Source organism: Hippocampus guttulatus, chromosome 7, assembly GCF_054856545.1.
Source record: "Hippocampus guttulatus isolate MCC_2025c chromosome 7, RoL_Hgut_1.0, whole genome shotgun sequence".
In the NCBI taxonomy this organism is placed as follows: Eukaryota; Metazoa; Chordata; class Actinopteri; order Syngnathiformes; family Syngnathidae; genus Hippocampus; species Hippocampus guttulatus.
In genome coordinates, this window is record NC_141267.1 from 8,048,977 (window position 1) to 8,075,935 (window position 26,959).

The 26,959-nt window shown below is 40.6% G+C and overlaps 2 protein-coding genes across 4 annotated transcripts in view; one reads left to right on the forward strand and one right to left on the reverse strand.

Annotated features, from left to right (window-relative positions):
• Positions 1 to 3,033: 3,033 nt before the first annotated feature.
• Positions 3,034 to 4,420, forward strand: uba52 (ubiquitin A-52 residue ribosomal protein fusion product 1). Its single transcript, XM_086116157.1, has 5 exons — positions 3,034 to 3,113; positions 3,572 to 3,683; positions 3,845 to 3,931; positions 4,030 to 4,132; positions 4,266 to 4,420. Exons 2-5 carry the CDS (start codon positions 3,581 to 3,583, stop codon positions 4,357 to 4,359), a joined length of 387 nt encoding a protein of 128 aa, XP_085972283.1. The 5' UTR covers positions 3,034 to 3,113; positions 3,572 to 3,580; the 3' UTR covers positions 4,360 to 4,420.
• A 452-nt stretch (positions 4,421 to 4,872) lies between these two features.
• Positions 4,873 to 26,959, reverse strand: part of homer3b (homer scaffold protein 3b) — a 40,250-nt gene continuing 18,163 nt past the window's right edge. For 2 of the 3 annotated variants that reach the window (XM_086116154.1, XM_086116156.1), the window contains 5 exons: positions 19,859 to 19,995; positions 17,507 to 17,663; positions 13,296 to 13,412; positions 10,129 to 10,209; positions 4,873 to 7,365 (listed from right to left, as the gene is read on the reverse strand). In XM_086116154.1, the coding sequence (XP_085972280.1) occupies positions 7,180 to 7,365; positions 10,129 to 10,209; positions 13,296 to 13,412; positions 17,507 to 17,663; positions 19,859 to 19,995 (678 nt within the window). In that variant the 3' untranslated portion in view covers positions 4,873 to 7,179. Of the gene's footprint in view, positions 7,366 to 10,128; positions 10,210 to 13,295; positions 13,413 to 17,506; positions 17,664 to 19,858; positions 19,996 to 22,169; positions 22,179 to 26,959 lie in introns of all 3 variants that reach the window. The other variant, XM_086116155.1, reaches the window with a different exon arrangement.

Here is a 26,959-nt window from a genome sequence, read left to right on the forward strand (position 1 = left end):
CAAACATTTTTATTGAACGAAAAATCACCCTGCAGTGTATTTGGCCTGAATGGGAAGTCCCCATGTCGGGCGCTCAGTATATTTCATCATGATCTTCATATCAAATGCCCTGCAATAAATATAGTAATCAAAATCGATTTCATTCTTCAATTTGACTATTGCTATCTCCCTTTAAAATGATCTTTTTTTTCCCACACGCAATACAAAATATTTTTCTGCCTAAAAAAAGATAGAGTATTGTTAGATTTGGGGCTATGGACTCAGTCCACCTTAACCAGGGAGAGGTGTACTGTATATGTACCTCTCATTTGGATAATATGAAAAAAAATGTTTCTAGACACTCACATTTAACATTCAAAACAAGTAGGAGGAACAGCTTGTTCTTTGTCCCATTATGTGTCTCTGTACAGTATTAGGGACGCCACCCAGGTTTCTAGCAAGGTTATGATGTAGGACTTGGACTTGTGTTCTGATGAGGCTTTGTAAGCCTGAGTGGCATTGACTCGTCAGTATTATTTCAACATCATGCCTAATGATCAGCATCATTTGGAATTTGCAGATGATTCAGCACAAACTTTAGTTGGTCATGAATACAGAAAACATCCATTTCAGATTGCTATTCTAGGTTTCCCTGATGACAATATCAAATGCTTAGTCTAAATGCTGATTTTTTTTTAAACAAAACATATAAACTACCTTCAAAATTCATGATTGTCAACATCCCAATATCAGCATCTTAATAAATTAACAATTTGAGTGACCTGACATATTCATTTTAATTTCTAGAAAATCTAGGAAAACTCAATTAGTGTATGGAGTCTAATTTTTTTAGCATGACCCCTAACCCTCAGAGCAGTGCTCCACAAATGCCATAAGAACTGGCAGACAGCCGTCTGCAGAAAACCTTCATATACAGGTGAATATGCTACTTACAGCATGTGGATGGAAGGATTGTTTAATGCGTGTTGCGTAGCAGTGTAGAACTCGTTCGCATTTGCCTCAGTTGAGAGGTTATAGCTTACAATCTTGCTTCAAGGCCTCCCTGTGTAGAGTTTGCATGTTACCTGAAGTGAATTTAAGTTGTGTGTTGTTTATTGAAATGTGACTTACGATTGGCTGGCAACTAATGCTAACTAATACTGTGCCGCTCATCCTAAGTCAGAGATAACTGGGACACATGGCACAGCATGACCCCAATGAGGACAAGCATGATAGAAAACAGATCAAAGGATTAAGTGTGTTACTGTCTCAATTACTAATTATATGGGGGGTATTTATTTTGGACTCTGCCTTATTATATGAGCAGTAATGTCTGCTCTAAGGTGATATATGGTTATATGGAATCTGAAACTCAATAGTTATCTCAAAATCTATGTAGTTAGTGTTTACACATTTTTAAAAGTTAGGTTAATTATTTCTTAACCATGTGGCGTGACATCTGTTTTTGTAGAACAGTATCCATCCACTTTCTAAAGCAGCTTTTCCTCATTAGGGTAGCAGGTGAGCTGGACCATAACCCAGCTGACTGAGTGAAAGACTAGATACACCCGAGAATGGTCATGGGCACATTTTAACTACTGTTCACGAGAACATGCAAGTTCCACACAAAGGTGAGATTCAAACCCAGAACTTCTTGACTGTGAGGCACATTTGCTATTTCAACATAACCATGATAACACACATATATTACTTTCAAAACCCCAAACTCCAGAACTGTATAGATAACTAGGCCACCATTGTTGTCCAAGATCACTGTTATGTAGAATAGAGGTCTGTAAAATATTATTTGGGCATGGACAAATTGTTAAAATGTAATGTATTTGATATACGCCAATGATTGCAGCTCAGCACATCATATCACAGAATACATTTGCCTAAATGTGAGTGCATTATAGTCTCAAATAACTGGGAAAAAACATTAAGTGACGTTTTAGTGTTTAGTCTTTGCCTGGGGGTGTTTTAATTTCAAATGGTCACATCAGATAGACTTACTAATAGGATCTCAAAAAAGGTATGCGGTCAAATAGTTAGACTGTCACTGTATCATATATTCTATATCATCTACTATTGCCATTTTTGCCACTCTCACATAAGTACCCATCCATCCATACCTTAGCTGAACTGCTTTATCCTCACAAGAGTTGCAGGCTGCTGGAGCCTATCCCAGCTGTCTTCGGGCAGTAGGCGGCGCACCCTGAACTGGTTGCAAGGCAATCGCAGCGGACACATAGACAAAACAACCATTCGCACCCACAATCACAATAACGGACAATTTTGAGTGATCATTGCATGCTTTTGGAATGTGGGCGGAAACCGAATTACCCGGGGAAGACCCACGCAGGCACCGGGAGAACGTGCAAACTTCACATGGGAATGTCGGGGCCAGCGAACCCAGGATCTCCGCACTGAGGCATAAGTGCTAAACAGTTGACCACAGTGTGCTGCTTCTCACATCGCTAGATTTAAAAAAAAAAAGCAGAAACTCTTATCAGATGAAGTAGCCTCAGTGCATTCAATAGGTGGCAAACACCGGATTTAAGTACTAGAAACAGTACTTAAAAACACAGGTAAAAGTAGAAATACCGATTCAAGTCATTTACTTAAGTCAACGTAAAAAAAGTTATTTTTGGCTGGCAGACATAACACATTTACCCTGAATCAATTTGTAGTTCTCTTATGGCAATGGGTGGGAAATATCGTGGTTCTCTGCATCTGTTTCGTCATTGCTGTTCATGCTCACTAGTTCACGTTCCTTCATCTTGCTGCTGTTCCGGTTTACCCTGCTTTATTCGTGTTAATCTCACCCAGTTATTTGCGTTTTGCCATTTACGAATTTTTAACGTAATGTCGTCATCTGCGGTTGTTGAAAACGAAACGTGTCTTTACGCGACGAATAGAAAGTGTTTTAATGGTAAAAGTCGTCAAAGAATACTCAGGTGACTTGAAATTCTAAGGAAGTAGTCATAAACTATTTTATTTAGTCACTGTACATCACTTACATTGACTGGATTTTTTAAAAACGAATTTTAATAGGAGGAATGTGGCAAAGGAAGTGACGTACTCCCGTGACAGCTTCTTCCGGTCTCTTTTCGTTGAGGCTCAGCTAGTGGCTGGTGGGTACACATTTTGTCCAGCTCTTACTTCTCCTGTTAAGTTGTCGAAATACACATTATTCGTCAAAAAAAAACACATCTTGTTCGTTTTATCACGCCGTGACCGTAGTCTGGATCGTGACAAAATCGAGTCTACATCACTAAAGACTTGTCGTTGGAATCGTTTTCACGCTAGCAGCCAGCATGTGGCGAGGCCCCTGCTCGCATTTAGCACAACGAGCTTTGGCCCGACGTTAGCTTTAGCTGACTATGCTACAAACTTCAAGTCGGTCCACGCCGCCTTTGTCATAAAGCTTTCGACTGTGTCATAGAACACGTGCACTAACGATGACAAAGATACGTGTTTGGATCGCCAAACGCGTGTTAGTTTAAGCTGCCACAGCCGAGAGGTTGGAGGTTCAAGCCGCTCCGCTCCAAACTCGGCGCTAAAGTCCCTTCTCACTTGTGATACTCCTCAGCCTGCCAATATGCAGATCTTCGTGAAGACATTGACGGGCAAGACCATCACCCTCGAGGTCGAGCCCAGCGACACCATCGAAAATGTCAAGGCAAAGATCCAAGACAAAGAAGGTGAGCACCTATCGGTGAACAACTATTCAGCAGAGACATTTAAATCCTACTAACTCAGAAAACAATCTCCGGATACTGATAAAACGTTTTCCACTAACGTGATACGATATGTGTATTCATTTCCCCCCCTGTATGTGTTCTAATGAATTAAACGTGTGTAGGAATCCCCCCTGATCAGCAGCGTCTGATCTTCGCTGGCAAACAGTTGGAGGATGGACGCACTCTGTCTGATTACAATATCCAGAAAGGTAACACTTTGTAGACCCAATACCCACGGAACAATCCCTTTGCCTCACGCAAAAGCTGTGTTTTTGATAGCAATTAATTTCTAACTGTCCTCCAATAGAATCCACTCTTCATCTGGTGCTGCGTCTGCGTGGCGGCATCATTGAGCCTTCCCTCAGACAACTGGCTCAGAAGTACAACTGTGACAAGATGATCTGCCGCAAGTAAGTTGTGAAAAATCCCTTTGTACCCCTGCAATCATTTCCCATTGCTGTGGTTGCTTCATATAACTTGGGTTCGATTTAACAAACTTGATTCCACGCAAATACATCTGACTCTTGCTGTGTTGTTTCTCAGGTGCTATGCCCGTTTGCACCCACGTGCTGTCAACTGCCGTAAGAAGAAGTGTGGACACACCAACAACCTTCGCCCCAAGAAGAAGCTGAAGTAGACATTTTTACTGTGTCAGCTGTGCACGTCACATTGTGTTAAATAAATTTAAGAAAACTCCACTGGTTGCTGTAATTCATTAGTGAATCCCTTCAATTAATCTCATGTTTCTTAGATGGCAATAAATTGTCTGAAAATAATCCTAGAGCGATATTAACCTTGACAAAAGGTTTGAAAGATGTCAGATAACTGATTTTCATTTGATAACTGGATGATTTGGGCAGCTTTGGGAAAGCCGAAACAGTCTGTCGTTCAGGTTCAAAGCCATTTAACGACATCAGTTCTATGAAGCCTTTACTGACTGCTCACCTTCAATCACCAACGTAGATGAAAATATGACGTGTTGGCTGACATCACGAAGACACCGATCTGCCTTTAGAATAAGATTAGTCTTTTTTGTATGTACAAAATGCACATTGTAACTAACAGACAGCAGCTCTGTGTTACAGTATCCACAAATCGGGGATAGAAAGTTAAATGCAGTATGCACATTTTAATAAATGAAAATGACATGTCAAAGGATAAATTTTAATTGAGTTCAAATATAAGCAATTCAAACTCACCAACATATTCAAATTGTCATGAGAAATGAGCATTGTGACCTTAACGGGCCACATTTCCATATGTGTTTTTATTTTTTAAATCTATCAACACTTTGTAACATAACGATTTGTACGTACAGATAAAGCTCAAACTGATTAATGCAGTTACAACAAGAGAATAGTGTCCTTTATTATGATGGCATGTTAATCCTAGTTTAAGTAGTAACACTTGGTTCTGCATTGTTTGACAACAGATGTTTCAGATGTCTTACTGCAGTCTATAAAAAGCAAACAAATTACTGTAGCATTTCTAATTTCTGGCCTTGCTAGCAGTTTGTCGCAGAGCATAAATTCACTGGAGTAAAATATGAGGTGGAATCAACCTTGGGTGTATAAAAGCAAATTAACCTATGAGATTATTAAAAACTCGTGACAATGTGCAGAAGAATTCTGATGATGGTACCTATTTCATGTCAGCAGTCAAAAACAACCCTAATGCAGTATACTGAATGTACTGTATAATACTTTGTTGTAATGCTTTCAAGATCACAAGTATAAATAATTGGTCCGAAAATCAATATATATATATATTTTTTGCTTTCTATATAATTCTGAGATGATGGTCAAATGTAGGACAAACTTGCCTGTTTGAAGTAGTACAGCCAGAAAGGCTTTTTGTGCTCTAAAGTGTTAGACAATGTGTGGTACTCAGGAGGAGAAGCCATTCTGGGGGTTTTTTTTGGTTTGTTTTTAATCGTGAAAAAATGCTGCAATAGACATTTTGTAATTATGCCAAAAACATGCATTGCTAAGATAAAGATTTAGTTTACCCCAAAATAACGAAAAACTAGTTACAAACACCAGAAACATTATTGCTAATATTCAAGAAGGCTTGCAAGTGGCAACTGAGGTCGGCTGTAGCTGACCAGGCTAAAATCATCGTGGATCTTGTTCATGAGGCAGACGGCCACGAGATGTTACAAGTGATTATTCTGACCATTTGAGATAATGAAAGTTGAGCCCAAGTAATCAACTCCTCATCCATTAAACAGGTTAATAATACAACGAGGTGAAATTTTAGATTTTGCCAACCCTGTTTCAATCACGCATGTAAAGCAAGTTAAATGCACCGTGAGCGGTGCCAATAGCCTGCACCTATTTGTACCCAAATTACATTAAAATGAGGAGATACAAAATTATGCAATTTTACAAAGCTGAGAGGCAAGTCAGTCAAGTACCCATTTCGTAAACTACTGCAGCTGTATTTGTTGTATCGATCAGTCACATGTGCACATATCCACAATTCATAGTTTCACATTACTTCATACTGCAGAGATCATGCAGTGTTCTAGGCTGAAAGGCTTTTATGCCCAAATCTTGTGAGGAGCGTGGGAAATAGTGTTGATGCACCACTGATGCGGAACTAGATCATTGCAATACTGATATTTGTAAACAAAAGCAAACTTGGCACAAGCATTAATGATGTAAAACTGAGATTGGCATTGGGGTGCGAGACAGTGGAGAGTGGAGTAAAGCGCGCCGCCTTTGTGCTTCAATTTTGCCGCATTGCTCTTGCTGCGAGTAACGCCATCGATCAACATGAATACTAGAGAAAATGGAGAGAAGAGCAGTTGAAACAAAGCGAGTGAATAATGCACGTTGGTGTTCCACAGACAGATCAGGGTGGTTAGTGTGGGTCTGGCTGCTGGGAGTCCAGACCAGACTGCTGATGGTGAACTGTGGCTGACTTGAAATCAGGCCTTTTTATCTCCATTTGTCCCTTCCCTGACCTGCAGTGCAGTGCAGTACAAACCGGGTGCATTTGCCACAGTCTAGGAGAATGACACCGGCAGTAATTCAGAAATCATGACTAAATGATGTCTTACAAACACAAATATGAACATCATTGTCCATGAAACCAAATATTATGATAAGCCAGGAATGTCCTTAAGAACAATCCCATGTTGTTGCTATAAATTTCTGGTTTGGCAAAAAGAACTGAATGATTACACTCTAAGCAGCGGTTTGTTTTCTAGCATGAAATTTTCTTCTTACCGTGCTTGTTTGTGGCCACTGTAAATTTGTCTGCCATGTTCCTATTGTAATATAAAGCACTTCTTTGCTTCATTTTGCGCATCGCACCTATGAGAGGTTTCTCATGCGCGCAATGATCTCACCAAGATCTACTGTAAACTGCAGTGTCTGAAAAATACAAATGAGATCAGAGTAGAGGGGGAAATGTGCTTTGACTGCGGTGCTGCACACTGCCTGCAGTGGGACTATTTATCAACAAGGTTTGCCAGACTTTGTCTCAAGTCGTTCAGGTCGCAAATTTTGACATCGAGGGCCTCGAGGAAATGCCGGACCTCCACCTCGGCCTTCTCCTGTTCTTCCCTGCTGGAGGACAGCGTCTTTTCGGTGCTCTTGATTTGACCCTCCAGCTCGGTGTTTCGTCTCTCAAGTTCCTGCAAAGAAATGGGCAAACTTTAATCGCAAATTCTTTCGATTTTTTTGTTCGTGATTGTCGAAATGGGCTGCACCACTCTCCTCTCTGAGCAGGATTATTCTGCTCAATACACCACTGCCATGGAAACCGGAGTTCAGAACATTCAGAGAGCTTCTTCCATCCACTTTCTATAATTGTTGTCTTCATTAGGTTCGTGGGTGAGCTGGATTTGAATACCGGGTAACTTCCGCCTGGTTGTCAATTACAGGGCACATACACTCTCATACACACACATTTGAGTCCCACACGTGTGAGACAGACATGGTACCCACTAATACACTGTGCTGCCCAGAGATTCACCCATTTTGTTCAAATAAATAAATACAATCAATGAAGTGGCAGTGAAGCAGTGAATTTGCTCATCGTCCCCATGATAAAATGTCCAGCCCTCATTGCAGAAGTATACCACCAGATTATACTGACATTTTGGCACATAGACAAGACATGTTTCAGCATAAGCAACTTCAGGAGCTGCTTTGAATTCAGTATTTCCCATCTTGCAATGGGCTGCGGTAAAGTTTTACTCAAGGTGTTCTAGGCTATTTGCTCTCTTCGTCTGGTAATAATGCAGATTTAAATTGGCAATTGAAATCTTTATGGAAAAGTTCTGCGTGGTGAATTATCAATGAACAGTTTGTGAAATAGGCACAAAGACAGCAAGGTCAAGCATGAATATACATGCATCAAAACTGACACCGGGGCTAAAAATGATAGAATACCTAATCAAGGCGATGCATTGGCCATATTTCCTACTTTGAGTGGGGAAAGCACCTAATTTATTTTGTCCTTGAAGTGCAAAGCCTTCCAAGGAAACTGAACAAATGGCAGCACTGAACAGAGAAACTGCATTTTTCACTTGTTTGATGTATGACTAGTTAGTTTTTTTGTTTTTGTGGAGCAACTTAATGCAAACATGACTCAGTGGATGCATCCGTTTTCTCCATCACTTGTCCTTACGGTCATGAGTAACTGGAGTCTATTCTAGGGCATACACACGCACTTACACACGCGTGCCATAATGAGCAACAACCATAATGGCCGCTAAGATGAACGAGCAATGGGACGCACTTTTGCAGCGTGTTAACTATCGTAGCTCACGAGTACCGTTTAAAAATGCTTCTCTCGGCCCTCGAGATTCCCATTCTTTGCCAGTACCCTCTGTGAATTGTACATGAAATGCTGTTTTTTTGACAACAGCCACTTGCCTGGCATCTCACTCTGCTAATAGAAGAATGTGTCTCAGGCTATGACGCAAATCCTCGTTGACAGAAATGTTGAAATTTAATATTTATTCTACACATTTTCACAGCATTGAAAAACTTTAAGAATGTTTGTGTCATGTTTGTCCTCCTCCAGAAACCATATTAAAACACAAACAACATATTTCCCTCCCCCATCTTTTTCCATTTTCAAACATTTTTGAAAAAGCTCCAGGGAGCCACTAGGACGGCGCTAAAGAGCCTGGAGCCACGGGTTGCCAACCCCCGGTGTAGTGGAACGTATTTTCCATTTGTGTTTGTTAAAACCTGTTTCTCAAACTTTGGATGGATTAGTTTATTCTTGTTAGTAAGGCAACAGGAAAATATTTTACATGTATTGACCCCCCCCCCCCCATTTTTTGCATTCTAAATTTCAATAATTTTCAACTGTTACAGAATAATTTTGAATGTTTTGAAAGAACCTTCCCAATGATAAGAGTAGGGGTTTTTTTCAAAAATAAAAACATCGCTTTCGTTCAAGTGCACCATTCCAATTTGTCATGCAGAGCAGTGTTTCACAGCAGGAATGTCCAACAGAGAGGACACCTCGGGGACCACCTAGGTCACGCTGCAGAATCTGTCTCCCGGTTGGTCTGAGAAGGCCTCGGGATCCCTCGGAAGAGCTGGCCCAAGTGGCTGGGGAAAGAGAAATCCGAGCTTCCCTGCTTAGGCTGCTTCCCCCGCAACCTGATCCCAGATAAGCGGAAGAACATGGTTGGATGGAAGGAAGGCTATTCATTTGAGTCTGCTTCATATTCTTCTGTTGCATATTGCAATTCCCCTTTGTCCCAGCAGAGATCACCACTGTTCAGCAAATACAGAATGCCAAGAAAGACTTCCCCAGGTAAGTTTGCTTTCCTGTCAGTATTTTTTTTTTTTAATTGTGCAAACACTTATGTGAGGTGAAAGAGTCTAAATTTGCCCACAGGTGTGGCGCGTGGCATAAGTTACTTGTGTTTTGTTTTTCGGAGATGGCTCTGTCGCAATGCCATGTAGGATTTACTGTAGTTTTTTTTTGTTTTGTTCCTTTGTTTTTTAAGGGTTTTTTTTGTTTTGTACTGCCCTATGGATATGACAATCCAGTGAAGCATCATGTTGATGGCAAAGCTGATTGAAGCACAATTACAACATAGAGTTGCTTTTACTACTCCATTTCCCCACAGGATTGCCTTCTAATCAGATGCCTAATGAGGAGATGGAGTGAGACTGGCAGTCTGTTTAATGCACCTCCCCTGCAGCAAAGTGTGTGCATCGTAAAAGTAAAAAATAAATAAATAAGTAAAATCAAAAAAGACCAAGCTTGTTTTGTTGTTGTTTTTTGGTCAAAACACTGAGCAAATGACATCGTTTAATCTGTAGTTGGAAATGTGCTACTCCTCATTTTCCGGCAACACAAGCTGTTCCCCCGTTTATTTGCAATGTGACACAGCCTGGCAAAAGAAGTGAGAAAACAAACAACTTACCTGGAGTCTCTGTATGGCCTCTTCTCTCTCCCTCTCTAGCTCCCCCACGTCAGTTTTCTTGCTCCGTAGACTGTGTATCTCCTGTAAACGGTTATACAAGAATGTCACATGGGAAGCACCGTCACTGTTAATATTACCACAGAACGTCACTGTCCTTTTGTTCTTTTGCTTGTAAAACAGATCATTTATCACACACTACAGCACTTTAAAGTTAGGCTCAATGGGATTATGCATCTTGCTTATCCAATTTGACAGACATTGAAAAGCAACAACTTCAAGGGAATATTTCACTGTGATTTCACTGTCAGCGGTTGCCTATGTGAGGGCACAAGTGGTCCACTTCCATTTCTTTCCTCACTTGAGAAGTGTAGTACAGCTACTGATTGGCAACACATTTGTACCGCTGTAAAACATCCATCCATCCATTTTCCGAACCGCTTGATCCTCACTAGGGTCGCGGGGGGTGCTGGAGCCTATCCCAGCTGTCGTCGGGCAGTAGGCGGGGGACACCCTGAATCAGTTGCCAGCCAATCGCAGGGCACACAGAGACGAACAACCATCCACGCCCACACTCACACCTAGGGACAATTTAGAGCGTCCAATCAGCCTGACATGCATGTTTTTGGAATGTGGGAGGAAACCGGAGCACCCGGAGAAAACCCACGCAGGCCCGGGGAGAACATGCAAACTCCACACAGGGAGGCCGGAGCTGGAATCGAACCCGGTACCTCTGCACTGTGAAGCCGACGTGCTAACCACTGGACTACCGGGCCGCCCCTGCTGTAAAACATACAGCAGAATTTCCAGGGAAGTGTGATGTGAATTGGCGATATCAACGAAAATGCACTGTACACCAGCGACATTCCAATTATATTTTTAAAAATTTGTGTCTTTAAAAGCTCTTTCCCACATTTCTTGTTGTGACTACATTTTTACAGAGCATTACCTGCGCTGAAAAGAGGGAAATAAATAATGTGCATCAAGCATTAAAAGCTGTGCCGTACCAGTCACATGCAGTGAGGTGCATGGCTGGTGAGGCACTGCTCCTCTCTCGTCGGATGAAAAAACATGAACCCAAAATAGAACATTCGCCTATTCAAGTTTGACCTTCAATGAAAGATATGATTCAAAGAAGGTCCAGCTTGAATTTGTTTTGAAAGCTTTTAATCATGTTTCAATCGGTTCCACACTATGATAGCAAAAAACAAACAAAATAATATTTAACATAAACTCAAGTCAATATTCGTTGTCTTAAAAAAAAAAGGCATTTGGTCTTTCCTTTATTTTCAATATGTTATAAACGCCCCGATTATAAATTTACCTGCCAGCAATATGCTGGCAGCCGCATGCTCATTTCTGGTCTCCAACATGCACTTTGAGTCGCTTTTCTGGCAGTAGGAGAATACATGTCACACACATTCTTCAAAGGGATAGTGTGTAAAAATGTGTTGACTCTTTTCAGTGTTCAGTATTTCCAAAACCCACTATTAATTTCAATAATCAGGGAAAAAAAAGTTGTATCACACCAACATACAGTATATTTTTTAAATGTAATTCGATGAAGTAATCGTTAATTATAGTCGATATGGCGCACCTCCCCGACAGGAAGCTGCCATGTTTCGCTGTCAACTTTCTGCTATGGATACCCGATGGAGAAAAACATAACAAACGTAGCTCCTCAACATCATGACTACAACATGTCATTTTGGATGACATTTTGCTTGCACCTCTACTGAAGAAATTGGTGGTAGGTTTTGCAAAGTATGGTCTCTCCAAGGCACCGTAGTGCAGTGCTTCAAAACACACGCGCTTCGAGTTTCGGTCGTTGCATTCTATTAGTTCTCTACTAAATGACCCCGATTTCGATACACTGTACCTTTAAATACGTTGGACTGTTGAATGCCAGCATGCGCAGTACGTGTGATCAAGCATGTTTATTGACGACAGAAAGAAACAACAACCTCTCTTTGTGTGAGTGCTTGCGGCAACTGCCGGCAATGAATGGGTGCTTGGTAATTGGAGGCACGTAACCTACAATGCTTCACTTCTCTTCCTGCCCATGTATTTGAACAGGAAATGCCCGTGTTCAGCATCGATAATTATTGAATTGAAAAAGCAAATCAATGTAAAGCACACAGTCCAATTTCACACAAACTTATACTTCCAATTTACTCTCATAACATTACTGTTCACCTTATTTTTAATCACAATACAGTATAATCAACAAACGATACTACTGATTTATGACCTTGTTAAATGCAACCAGTGTGGAACAAGCTTGCTCGTCACCCAGTAATTCACTTTTGTTCAACTGCCATTTGAATTTAGGTCGTTTGGACGTATCGCATTCATCATCTGTCTTGTCGCTCTCTCAACTCTGACGATGCCATTCAGTGAGGCGGCTTTATATCAGTCTAGGCAGACGTAAGCTATTTTAGAAGTATCTTTTGGCTTAATCTGAGTGTTTGCACATCCTTTGTGTCTCCTTGTTGCTCCAAACATAATTTAAGTTCTGCTGCAGCGAGGAGGGAGAGCACTGCGCACGAGGACACGTGCCTGTTTGTGGCTCTTTCCTGTCACTCTGACCGCTTATACGCCCACCCAAAAAAAACGAATTAGTTAAAATTACTGTTACTGTTCCATTTAACAAGATATTTATGGATCTGAATTATTTGGTCACTTTGTGACCTAAAAAAAAAAAAGAAAAAAAATCAGAAGATGCTCAGAAGATGATTGGATTGGGACATCCTTATACATGCACATGGTTTTCATAGTCATCATAACAGTAACTAACTGTGACGTGGTCCCTGATGAAAATTAATTTGACACTCCTAATCGTAATCAGAAAAGAATACAATCGTCAGAAATAGGTGAGATATTGCCTACAGGTTGTTACTCTTCTCATTATTATGATCAAGTCCATCACATTATCTAAGCAAGGTCTTGAAACATGCAGATGCAGCTAAATTATCTCCAGTATCATCTTTCATGTTGTCGTGTTTAGTAACTCGCTATCTCGCAAACCTCCTGAGTTTCACTTCAGCAATACATCAACATCTCAAAAAATTATATCTGCTTGGAACATTCACAATTCAAGTCAAATTTGAATAACGAGCGCATATGGATCTGCATGCGACACAGTGGGAGGTTTGTGTCTAATAAATTACCTGGTCTTTGGCACTAAGCAAGGCTTCCAGCTCCTCCAGTGAGCGGCTAAGATCCTCCTTATCAGTGTGAGCAGCAGCAGCAGCAGGATGGCCAAGCTGTGCCTCCAATTCTGACACCTACAACACAATGCTCTGATAATTAATAGAACAACACATTGCGTTGCTGGGACAGTGTACAAAATGGCAACTGTATACAGTATATTGCTGGCGTATTATTTACTGATTACTTGCTCTTTTCACAAGTTGTCACAGAGCGTCAAGTCGACCCGAGGGTTAAAAGTAGTTTCAATTTTGCGGCATTTTTCATCAACCTTATGCACTTCAGTAAAATAAATCACCTAATTACTTTGTAGGTGGGAGAGATCTCCCCCCCCCCCCCCAAACATGGCTCAGTTTAACCTTTTAAGATGCTGTGTCATATGTCAGCAATATAAAACAAAACACAAAACAACAGAGCACTAACTCTGAATAACACTTTATATATGAATTTTCCTTTTGTTAACATGGAAGCCTTTAGTAAATCTGATTACAAATGCGAAGGTGATGGTTAAAAGAAGTCATCCAATCTGTGATCTTGTTATGGTGATTATCCAATGAGGGGCTTTGAGAAGGTTAAGCAGCCTTAATGATCGGTATCATTCACAAATCCCACACGACTGGTCTCCTCTGGGAGAACAGCGGGTCACTCAATGGGTTCTACAAAACAATTTAAAAATCACACACAGAAACTTCAAAAGATGATTATGAAGGTCACCAGCAGCCTGCCCACACACTTGCAGATACAGATCGTCTTCATCCAAAAGTAATTTTAATAGCTGAGAAAATCAAATGGTCACTTCTACAACATTCCTAGAACACACAATGGCCCATCACTGGTGAGATATTTTTAGAACATGTCCGCAGGCTACTGATATGGTCCTTGGGGGCTATCTGGTGCCAGCGGACACCACACTGATGACCCCTGATGTACAGCATACTCTACATTGATACGCTAAATGAATTATGCAAATGTTCTTGATCCGTTTTGCCCCTCGTTGTCTGGACTGGCAGTAGTCACAGCAGTGAAACATCAGATGTGACACTGAGAACACTTATGTAAGCTGTTTTCCTTTTCTGACCCACTTTATTCTTCTTTTTTTTCATTCAAATAAATGAATAATATTTATTTTAGGCAGCGGTCAACATAAACAAGACAACCAAAGCATAATGTTTAAACTTAATTATGACATAGCCGGAAAAAGTGAGAAGAAGAGAAATATTTAAATCCCTATTCTCATTATTATTAAGCCAAACATTGTTAAATTTAGGGTATTTGGGTTATGTAGCGGGGCGGCCCGGTAGTCCAGTGGTTAGCACGTCGACTTCACAGTGCAGGGGTACCGGGTTCAATTCCAGCCCCGGCCTCCCTGTGTGGAGTTTGCATGTTCTCCCCGGGCCTGCGTGGGTTTTCTCCGGGTACTCTGGTTTCCTCCCACATTCCAAAAACATGCATGGCAGGCTGATTGAACGCTCTAAATTGTCCCTAGGTGTGAATGTGAGCGTGGATGGTTGTTCGTCTCTGTGTGCCCTGCGATTGGCTGGCAACCGATTCAGGGTGTCCCCCGCCTACTGCCCGGAGATGGCTGGGATAGGCTCCAGCACCCCCCGCGACCCTAGTGAGGATCAAGCGGTTCGGAAAATGGATGGATGGATGGATGGGTTATGTAGCTGCTTCTTGTAAGATGTACTCCTATTTTATAAACATCCATTCGCAAAAGACAAAAAAAGGTGAGCTATGATTATATTATTAAACAACTACCTTAAGTCAACTTCATGGTTCACAGTGCTTTGCAGTTTTCCGTCACAGCTCAGCCAAAGCTTTCACACCAATCGGAGCATTCAATTTCCATCAGAATGAAGTTTATTAATAATAAAAAAGTGCCACATGACTATAATTGGAAAAAAACAGTATCCAGTACTTGTTTACTTAGGGTTCAAATTAGCTTTAAATAACCATTCAATAAGCTCCCCGTTGTAAGCACCAATATATCGGCTTCTATATAACCTTCATTACTTTCTCAGTATTATGATTATGATCCCCCCCCACCCCCTGCATGTTTCTGTGTCTAAATACATTCAAATATGACAAAGAAAGACAAATAACATAAACTTGATCGGCCATGTTTAACAAGAGCCGAATCTTGGCCTACAATTTACACTGTCTTCATCAATTCGGAGTTATGACAAAATCAATATGGAATTTCAAGTTCTGTTTTAATTAAAAGGATTGATCATCGCAGCCAAAACATTTGGTATTACAAAACATCAATCAAAGATATTGATAATGCTGTTTGTTTATTCGCTTTCTAAAGAAAATCGAGCTGTTACATAGCATTGCACAGCGGGTGGCAAAATGAGTGTGCAAAATTATTCTCAATTGTACAAAGCTGCCCAAGCAGCTTGCAAAGAGGAAAACAATTCAAAATCTGGGCATGACTCATGACTCATTTTGATTACGGGCACTGTGATGCATAAACTGCAGCCATCTATGTTATTGCTTGCTTCAATGCATAATGAATGAATACAAAGGTGTATGAAATGATAACACATGTTTTTTTTTCATGGTAATACTCCAAATCCTAATCGAGCCTCAAAAAAGCCATGCAGGCCCACTTGTGTTTTCTGTACGTGACAGCGACAGTCACCCTAAAGCTAAATTTTCTCTGAACTCTACATCTACGGGATATAAGGGGATTCTCTGATCGCTATCAAAGTGACAGTCAACAAGGACAGTAGGAAAAAAAAGTACAGAAAGCTAAACACGCTCAGCTGGCATTTTGTTCGGAACACCTTTTGTGATTTGTGTCAACATGGCATGGAGCAGTTCCACATCACTGCAACCTAGAGCCACAATGAACATTGTTAAATGAATGTGTCCCTTACAGTCAAAATCTAGCATTCTTAACCTTTCAATGGGATTTTTTTTAAAACAGCACCTATATTGAATCTCATTAAATTGTGCAGCAATCCATTTCATTCCAATACCATATAACAGATTGTACTGCATGCATATACAGTAAAATATACCCCTCATTTCTCCACAATACAATGAAAAATATGTGACATGGGATTCTTAACGTTAATTTATCATGGTCCTCTAAGTGGGGCAAGGAGGGAAAGGAAGCTGGACAGTATAGGGTGTCAGCCCCTCCCCCCCACCAAACCCTGGAGGCCTGCTCTAGTTCCAGCCACCTGGTTGACTTTGCAGCATTGTGTGTGTTGATGTATGTGCCTATTTGAGGGATAACCTTCAACTGGACTCCCCACTGATGGAAGAAACCGTAGTGTGGCATAAAAAATGAGTGTTGTTTTTGCCAAAGGCCAGTTGTTGCATCACTCCATTTAGTCACCTTGAAGATTTGACTTGCACATGTGCATTCCCCGTGGCATGGGAAAAAAGGCCAAACGGAAACAATAAATATCTGAATAAACAATCCTTCCTTCGTTAATTTTCAACCTTATTGGTATATTATATGCCAAATGCGATTTTTTAAAAAAAAAATTGTGCTCGCGCTTGTCAATAGCTCATGGAAATACGGGGAAAACATTTTTCGCACTTAGCCTTCAAGTACATTCTAACATCTGCAAGAACGCTCGAATGTATTTGTAAAGATATTGAGTACTGTCTATACATGACATTTAGCTAAAAGCATATAGGTAGCAGCTTAAAGCTTGATTTTTTTCAGCAGTGAAGTGACTGACAGAAGGTTGAATAAGTGGCAGATTAATATGAAACTATTCGGACTTTTAAGACACTATAATTAGAGCCATAGGGCTGCAAAGAATCGCCTGTGGGTTGATCAATTCATGACAAGAATGTAAAGTGATTGAAGGGAAAATCAACAAACTGGGATTTTTTTGTTGTCGTTTTAAAATCTGATTGGCCCTTGCGTAATGTAGGCCCGTTGTATTCAGCGCAGGTGACCCCGTTGGTAAAGGTGCGCCTGAATGAGCATCCTTAGTTACTTTGTTAGTTAGTTAAGAAACTTCATGCAATACTTTGCAGCCATCTTGTGGCATCTCTGGGCAATTATAAGCCTTTTGTGGGGTGGAGGTTAATTATATGAGAGTTTTAAGTATTTGCGACAGGACCACTAGGGGATTCCAGACATTCAGATCCGAGTCACTTTCATATCAGGTGGCAGTCTAATGAAGGTTTGTAATTTGCCCACCTGCTCTCGAAGGCGATCCGTCTCCTCCTGGTACTCAGCCAACTGCTGCTTCCACTGCTCCACACTGCCGTTGGCTTCCTGCAGCGCTGCCACCAGCTTGGCGTTACTGTCCTGCAATGTGAAGAGTTCTGCCTCCAGGTTGATTTCACACATGGACCTAGGGGCAGAAATAGTGTGTTTTTGTTGAGAGCAGTCGCCTTACACGTCCACATACGCGCGCACACATTTAAGTGTACATACTGTAGCTGACGTCAAATTCATTCATTCGGTTATTTCAAGACACAACCCTGTCAACCTGTTTGTAAAGTGAATAATTGTATTCCCCTCCTTGTAGGTCTGGAGATACATTATCTTATTCAGCTACTGAACTAATTTCTGCCTAAATTGGAGCATAGCGTGTTGGTGGGGGAAAAGGCTGGCTGTTGTGACTTGAAACCCAAACTAAATTGCAAAAAACAATCTATTCTATAGCCTCAAACTTAGACTAATGACAATTACATGGATAGGGGAAATGGTGCACACGTTATTCTTTTCTTTAACCCTTTCAGGGGCAGCGGTTACGACAATGGACAGTTTATCATGTTACATCAGGTTACAGGGTGCATGAAAGGGTTCATTTACTGTTGTAACGAATTATCAGAAGAGATCTTACAAGAAATATTATCAGAATAGCAAAATTTATTTTTGAAACAATCTGCTGTCTGTTGTAACATCAGAATCTCTCCTTTGGGAATAAATAAAGGATTATCTTATCTTGAATACGAGATGAAGCAACCTGACAAATTTGTGTTTCTGCCTTGTGCTCGGCACACTGAGTATTTGTTTTATCCTATTATGTCATTCGTTCTGCTTTGAAACTGAAGGGCAAACAAAGTGCATTTGTAGTGTTTGAAATAAAAAAGCCTTTTAAAATGTGCGCACACTGCTGCTCCAAGAGCTCAACTTTGATTGGACATAATGACAAGAAAATAAGTGTCATTAATGTTCATCTCACTTGAGCGACACATTATTATGTAATCTTGCACAAAGGTATACATTTAAAACATCAATATGTTGTAATTGTACCTTACAATGTCTTCAAAACCTCACTGGTATGGAATTAAGAGAATCATGTATTGGCCATGATGACCCTGTTGGAGTATCACTTTCAGTATAACACAAAAGTTGGTGGACCAGCCTGGACACCTCTGATGTTTTATTTTTGCTAATATGCTATGGTTTATGTGTGCAGTACTTATCCACACTAAAATGATCAGAGCACAGAACACACAATACAGACCAGTGGGAGGGCCAAGGCACACAAAACAAACAAACAAACACAGGTTCAAAGTCATTTAAGAAAACTGGAGCTTCCCACTATATGCGCCAATCAAATGTCTGAAGCTTTTTCCAAAACACAAGGACAAAATCTCCTCCAGGCAAAGTTTTTTTTTCCTTGAGTGGATCCCTCATTCAGTGTCTGCTCCACTTAAAAATGTGTTCACCGCTGTGTTACATCACTCTGCTGTGTGTCTTTTACTGTGTGCAATAATGTGTGTACAAGGAAAGGCTTCTGCAAGGTTTGTTGTGCAGTCATCTGCTCAAGAAGTAACATTTTTACTTCTGAGCAGTGCATGCATGATATGTGTGTGACCTGATAAATGTGCCACTGTAAAATCACTGACAATCAGGATTCTGAGTTCATCCGTGTGTGTAAAGGTGGGCAAATAGTCTAACAAGTGCATAAAAAAAACATATGGCTCTGGAACTAATCTCCTGTTGGAACCTGCATTAATCCACCTAATCAGGTTATGGACACTTTCACTTTCTGCTCTCCACTCAGTGTAAGCCCCTTGAAATTGGTAAACAAAATTTGAGTACCAAATTGGCTTTCAGCTCATCTCTGGGTGCATAACCGCAAGAGTTGTTAAGTGACATTTGATCACATGGCCACTGTTACAGTTCAGCAAAATTTGTTGAAGTGTGTTCATTCTCAGAATTATAATGGCTTAAAAGGTGTTTCATCCAGTTGAGAAGTGAGCACAAGTGCAGGATTAAATAGTTTCCCTTCAATTGCATGCTCTGTTAGTTACCTTATTAAGCAAAAAGGGCATGGCAAAATATTAGAAACATGACAGAATGACAGTGCAGCTCTACATCACAACAAATTACAAACAGTATTGAATAAATCAATACCTCTCTGGTAATGTCAAGCAAAATTCAGCAGTATCTTGGCTGCTACAGCTCTTGTATTGGAGATCATCTCAATTTGTGAATGCATTTTTTAATCAACATAACTAAATTCTTGAAATTGAGACCCTAAAGAAAATCTTGTCAAAGAGAAGATTTTAAAAAAAAAGTCAATGTCATTACCCTTCAGACAACATCTTCTTCACTCTCTCCTTCTCCACTGTCAGCTCCACTTCTGCACTTTTACTGCGAAACAGCTTTTCCTCCCCCGGCCCATTAACTTTCAGCAGTGGTGGAGAATGACGGTCATCTGACAGCTCCTATGCCAACAAGAACCCGTAGAAAGACACAAACTGTTTGCTTTGTAAGTCACCAAAATAAACAGTTTATTAATGTTTTGTCCTGGAAAGTGTGCCACTGTCAAAAGGTTCTGGGTTTGATTCTTGTCTCCAACTTTCTTGAGTTACCTTGGCATGCTCTCCCTGTGCTCGTGTGGAATGTGTCCTGTTACTGTGGCTTCTGCCCACATTCCAAAAACCATGCAAGTTAGGTTAATTGAAGAGCCTTTATTGTCCATATATGTGAATGTGAATGGCTTTTTGTCCATTTGTGCTCTGCAATTGAGTGGCAACGAGAAAAATGAGAGACTACAAGGGACAATTTTTACCCCCCAAGTCCACCTCCAGGGGATAAGCCCTCTACCGCCTATCCGATGAATGAGGTGCCCTAAACGGCTATACTCGGCTGAAGTGTCGGCCTCATTGCTGGAAGACTGGTGCTCTGAATTTTTCCAAAGTCCATCCATCCATTTTCTGCACTGTACTGAATCACAACAAATATTAACAATTTTTTTTAGGGGGGTGAATTTTAGTGCTGATGTCATTTTTACATCCTGACATATATAAGTGCCAACGTTGAGCCCAATAAAGTGTCCCTTGAATTACCAACGCCTGTCACTGAAAGCAGCTGTGGTATAAATCTGGTGGTCTAATAAATTTACTCAACACTGCATGTGAACATGTCTCAAATAAATTGGTGACCTGACTAAGCAGACTCCCAAACAACTTTGGTAAGGAGCATAACATAAAATATAAATGTTTGAATGCACTCGTCTTACGTTTATTAGAAAATTATACGTTGATTACCACAGCACACTCATTGGCTCTTCTGCACTGGACCTGCAATTTTCTCAGATATTTTCTTACCCAAAACAGACTTTTTTTCCATCCATCCATTTTCTAATCCGTTGACGGTCATGACGGTCGTGGCGTGCTGGCGCCTATCCCAGCTATCTTCGGGTAGTAGACGGGGTAACACCCTAAACTGGTTGTCAGCTATTCGCAATGAGTCCCCCCCCCCACCCCCCAGATTTTCCAGATGACGTAGATTTTTTTGGGGGGACATTTCTAGACTCCCTGTCATTTCATTTCTTTTCCTTTCTGTGCAGAAACTAAGGTCAGGCATCAAATAACAGCTGAGGCATTACACTCCTGCACTAGAAAAGCCTTGTAATATTAATTTGAGCCGGTCTTTCCGTATTCCCCCAAGGAGGACGGTGTATTATCTAGTACTTTCCAGCACTGCCTGTCCATATGGAAGCATGTAATTAAATACAAAGCCCACACATGTAGAGGAGCATGGCATCCCACGAAAGGAAACAAAACAGAAAAATCAAAGCAAGCTATGAGTCCATCATTCTCCTATGCAAGTTTTAGTACATGAATGCTTTCACGTGATGATAGTCATATTCTTATTGGAACTTTGAACTTACAGTATGTTTCCGGTAAAAGAAAGTGAGTCCGTTGAATTTACAGAATACATGCACGTCATGGCGCATGGTCTGGATGGTACCACCTTTGCCTTAGTTTGAGCCAGGAAAAACCCTGCTATGGGTGTGGATATGTCTGAGTGGTTATTTATTTAAATGTGTACTGTGATTGGCAGGGGGTACCCTATCGCCCAGTCAACTGGCATAGGCTCCATCTCACCACTAATGAGGACACGTGGGATACAGAAAATGGATGGATGGATGAATAGATGCTTTTTGCGATTTCACCCATAATAAATGATTTTTTTCATGTTGAACATTTTTAATATCATCATGCCATGAAAAGGAATGGGAATATCGTTGCAAGACTACCTACTTCCCCATGATAAAGAAAAAGAAATCAAGCCCCATCACCAACCCCATAACAGATTAAAAAAAAAAAAAAAAAGACAAACGAAACGGAAAAGCCACACCAATGAAAACAAAATCTCCTAGGGAGTGGTAATCATATTTGCACTTATGCTGCCAGTGGTAACAAAGACTGTTCTCTTTGTGGAAACCACAAGCTGCATTATGAAGTTACATTTGCTCTCAAGTCAGATTTAGTCAGAGTGCAGATTAATTATTGAACAAGATCATCCATGCAACACAGAGATGAATAACTAAGAATAGCATAACATACCCGCCTTAATATTGCTTTAGGGATTGCCGTGACCTTTCACATACCTGAGACAGCTGACAGAGTGTCGACATCCCATGATGGATCAGTGAAAAGGAGAGAAAGGAGAAAATTGAAAACAGTCATGATGTACTTGCTGGATGTGGAAGAACAGAAGTAAAAAAACGAAACAGATCCTCAAGCTGGCTGACTGGTAGATGATCCCAGGAAGTGTAGCACAGTCATAAATTTTGTAGATTATACATTTTTAATGCTTTTTTTGAAAAACTAAAATCAATGAAATAAGAAAGCCAAAAAGACATGCACAAGCATAAATGACGTCCAAATGAGTGCGTGTTTGTAGGTTTGTCGTCAAATGCAAAACTGAGTGAACAAACGGACTGGACACATTTTGGGAAGAGGCTTTGCATCTCTGAGATCTTGGATATTTTAAATATGACGTTGCTTTCCCGAGAGCTTTTATTGTGATGTGTCTGTGCTGCTGTTTTTCTAAGTACATGACACTATTTACTTATTTATTTGAGCCTCAGTCCATTTTGCTCTCTGAGCTTATCTAAAACTCTTGTCTCCACATTCAGAGCTTCATTGAGACCACAAGCCCCCATTACTTATTCATGGCTCCATGCATCAGTACATGCAAGGCTTCCCTTGAATCACCTGTGCCCCTCACGCCACAACACACTCTTTTTAAGCACGGTTTCAATGCCAAGATATTGTTTTAAAATATAGATGACTGGCATTTTGTTTCCCTTTCTGCCTGCATCTACATAGATGGGCTACTTTGTGTGATGAAGGTCCCAATTAGGAGGCAAACAAATGATTGATGATTCTGCATCCAGCTGACATATACTTAAGAGACAAAAGTATTGGGACACCTGACACAAGTGCATGATATGATAATGGAAGGAAATATGGAGTTGGTCATGTCTAAGGAATACCTCCTTCTTCTGAAGAGTCTGTCTCTTTGGCATATTCACACAAAACAATTCAGTCACCTGAGCCCAAACTTAAGTGGGACACATTAAATGCCCGTTGGGGGGTGGGTCATGTGTCCAGGGGGGTTGGGCAGTTATTATGAATCCCCAACAGACAGCACTTATTTTGCTACATATATTTGGATATATTCAGCTAGCACCATCGGTTTTCGACCATAATCCATTCCAGAAAGCTGTTTGAAAACAGATTTGTTCGAAAACTGAAACCACGCGCTTTAAAAAAAAAAAAACTTTTTTGAACACGTCTGCTCACAATGGAACGCTACACGAGGAAACGCCATTTCCTCGTCTACCCAAGGAAGTGTCACTTCCTCGTGTAAGGAAGTTGAGAGGAGTCAAGTGGCTCATTCAAGTGTGCTCAGTTTGGTCGAGACCCGATTTTCGGTCGTAATCCGAGGCATAAAAAAAACTGGAAATTTTGGGTCGAAAACCGATTTGGTCGAGAACAGAGACGTTCGAAAACCGGGGTTTGACTGTATTATCAGACAACATTCTTCTTGAGTACGTCAATGCTGCAGCTGTATTGGATGTGGCAAAGTGAATCTATTTGTGAATATGCCTCGGTCAGTTGCAAATTGGAAATGTACCGTCAATCCACAACTAAGTGGATTAAAAATGAACCACTGCATTTGATTGCGTTATGTAATTCGAACTCAATTTTATGAATATTATTTGCCGATTTTATGGCAAACACAATGGCCACATCCAATATTGCAGATAAAATGATATATTTTAATGAACGGCACACACGATTCAATGGGTGTGAGCAGCAGAAATGAAAAGAAAGTAAATCTTTATTTTAGATGCTCAAAGGCTTTGTGTCTCCAGCGTTGCTTTCATAAAAATGATTCAATCGTCTCTTAAGTTGATATTTTCCTCTTCAGTTGCCGAACTGTCACGTGCCAGTGAATGTCTAAATGTGTAACGTAGGAAAATAAATGTCATCTAGTGTCCGAAAACTGCGATCAACAGTCTGAAATGTATTCAGTAAAAATATAATTAATCAGAACACTTGGTATTCGATAGAATTTTTCGCAAGCCCACACTCAAAATTGCCATTGTATTATCGTATTTCTATTATGAACTAAAACCGTTTGTCCCTGGGATTAACGTTGCAAAAAACGCCCCCCAAAATTATTAGATTGCTCCTCAAGTGAAGTCAGAGATGAGCAAAAATTTTCTTCAAAGAAAAAAAGTTATTTCGAGCCTTAAACCCAGAAGACAGGTGAGCCGGGATGTTCACAAGATGAGGATTGTGACATCACTTTCATTATACAGCAGGTGACAATACAGGACTAAATGGCAGACATCTGAGATGGATAAAAACAGGTGGCTTTTTCTGCTTAATTTTTATTCCGCAACGCAACATAAGTCAGAATGGCATGTTTAGACTAGTGGCGGCACACAGAACATTTCAATGAGAAGAACATTTCTCAATGACTTCCGCTTCAAGCAAAGAGTTGTCTAAAATGTCTGAGGAATAAATTAAGATAAAGAATTAAAATTCATTAAAATTGCTTCTGACCCTTTTTGAACACGGCACCTTACTGCCTGCTGTCCTTAAATCGCAGAGCCTGCAGTGTACACATCTGCTCATGCAACAGATCATCTCAACCCTGGGTGGAGTGGAAAACAAAATAAGGGAGCTTCGCATGCTGTTCTACTTTTTGCCAGATGTTTTTTATTTTCGATGCTGCTTTTACTTATTAGAGTCACAAGTGAGTTGGAGCCTATTTTAGCCGAGGTTGGGTAAGAGACTGGGTAAACGCTGCACTGGTCATCAGCCAATCGGAACATAGATTTAAAAAGAGACAAAAAAAAAAAAAAGCACTTTCACTTGCATTCCCACCAAACTGACAAGTCTTCAGTTAACCAAACATGCATGTAGTTTGGATGTAGGAGGAAGCCAGACTAGCCATAGAAACCCCAAACAAGCACAGGAAGAACATGCAAACCCCACAAAGGAAGGCCTGAGCCGACATTCAAACTATTTTTATATTTTCATTTACGTATTTATTTCTTTTTTTTTTTAAGGTTGTTTGTTTTGTTTAAGCTTTATTTATCCAGGTAATGGAGAACAAATTCTCATTTCCAATGCCAACCTGGCTACAGACAGCAAAGTGTATGCTTTTTCGATAAAATTTTATAACCTGCCCCGCCGTGGAGCCTTTGGCAGTCACAGTATTCAGCTGTTTAGAAATGGATCTCATTTCTTTGCTAGGAAGAGTTAAATAAATGGACAACAGTGATGTTTGTGTCTGCAGGTTTGCAGTATATAGAATGCACTCGCTGTTCCAGCCTACAGCAGCTCTTGTATGCCGAGCAGACATGCAGGGGCAGGAATTTCATTTCCCACTCACACTATTACAAAATACGGCATCTGTCCAAAGCTACTCTCCAGCTTTTTGAAAGTAGAGTTTGATTCAAGCCTTGAATGCTGTGACTTGTTCTTTATCCTTCAAATGATGTTGTATGCAGCCAACATGTGACTTATGGCTATCCTTTCAATTCTCTGCAAATATTTTGGATCACTTTATTACATACACTTTAAAGCTAATGTAATACATAAGTACAATTAAGTTAAAACCATACAAATGACTTTTTCAAGTCTTTTAATTAATTACTTTTTAAAATGATACTTTGTTGTAATTAGAAGTGTTTTTCAAAGCCTCTCAATAAACTATGAGTCATTTTGACTTTTGCAGAAACATTCTTGACGTGGTCAGATTCTTATTTTTACTACTGTGATTATAGTCGGAAATGCTTTGCAACAGAAATCTCTGAAACACCTCTCGTCTGATGTAGTGCACAGTATACGGTTACATGAATATATGTCCCTCGTTAGACCTCATTAAATTGATTGCTTGTGGTTACCATGTTGTGGCTGGTTGAGGTACGAACACTTAGACGCTCTATCATCCTACAATGCTCATGATGCTTCTTATATGAGACTACAACTGAGTGCAGAACTGTATGTTCTATACGGTGGCCTTAAAGTACAAATCACAAACACACAAAAACAAGCAAATGCAAAATAAAAAGAATCACAAAGAAAAAAACAAAAACATATTACAAAAGACGCAACACAAATGGAAATGAAAATCTAAAAAAACCCCAATAGAAAACAAAACAAACAACAAAATCAAATTAAATCACACCTCAATCATTCATTCATTTTCCGAACCGCTTAATCCTCACTAGGGTCGCGGGGGGTGCTGGAGCCTATCCCAGCCGTCTTCGGGCAGTAGGCGGGGGACACCCTGAACCGGTTGCCAGCCAATCGCAGGGCACACAGAGACGAACAACCATGCGCACTCACATTCACACCTAGGGACAATTTAGTGAGTTCAATCAGCCTGCCATGCATGTCTTTGGAACGTGGGAGGAAACCGGAGTACCCGGAGAAAAACCCACGCAGGCCCGGGGAGAACATGCAAACTCCACACAGGGAGGCCGGAGCTGGAATTGAACCCGGTACCTCTGCACTGTGAAGTCGACGTGCTAACCACTGGACTACCGGGCCGCCCCACACCTCAATCAAACACACTGAAATGCAAAACTGCAAATGGGTGTTTATGTCAGGTCACACAGCTGTCAAATGTTACAGAAATCTCGGAAAGCTAACTCATTACGCCCGTGTCCTGCTAGATTTCCCTCCACTCCCTCTGTGCAGGACTCATGAGGTGCAATAGGGGAGGAAGCACAGTAGCTCTGGTGGCGCACTCATAACCGATTTGGTCATCAAAGTATTCAACTGTATAGATATGGACATAAGTGCCAGAGTTCTCTCTTGTCTGAGGCTAATTCACCCAGAAAGCCGCAAAAGAAAAGACTAAAATGTC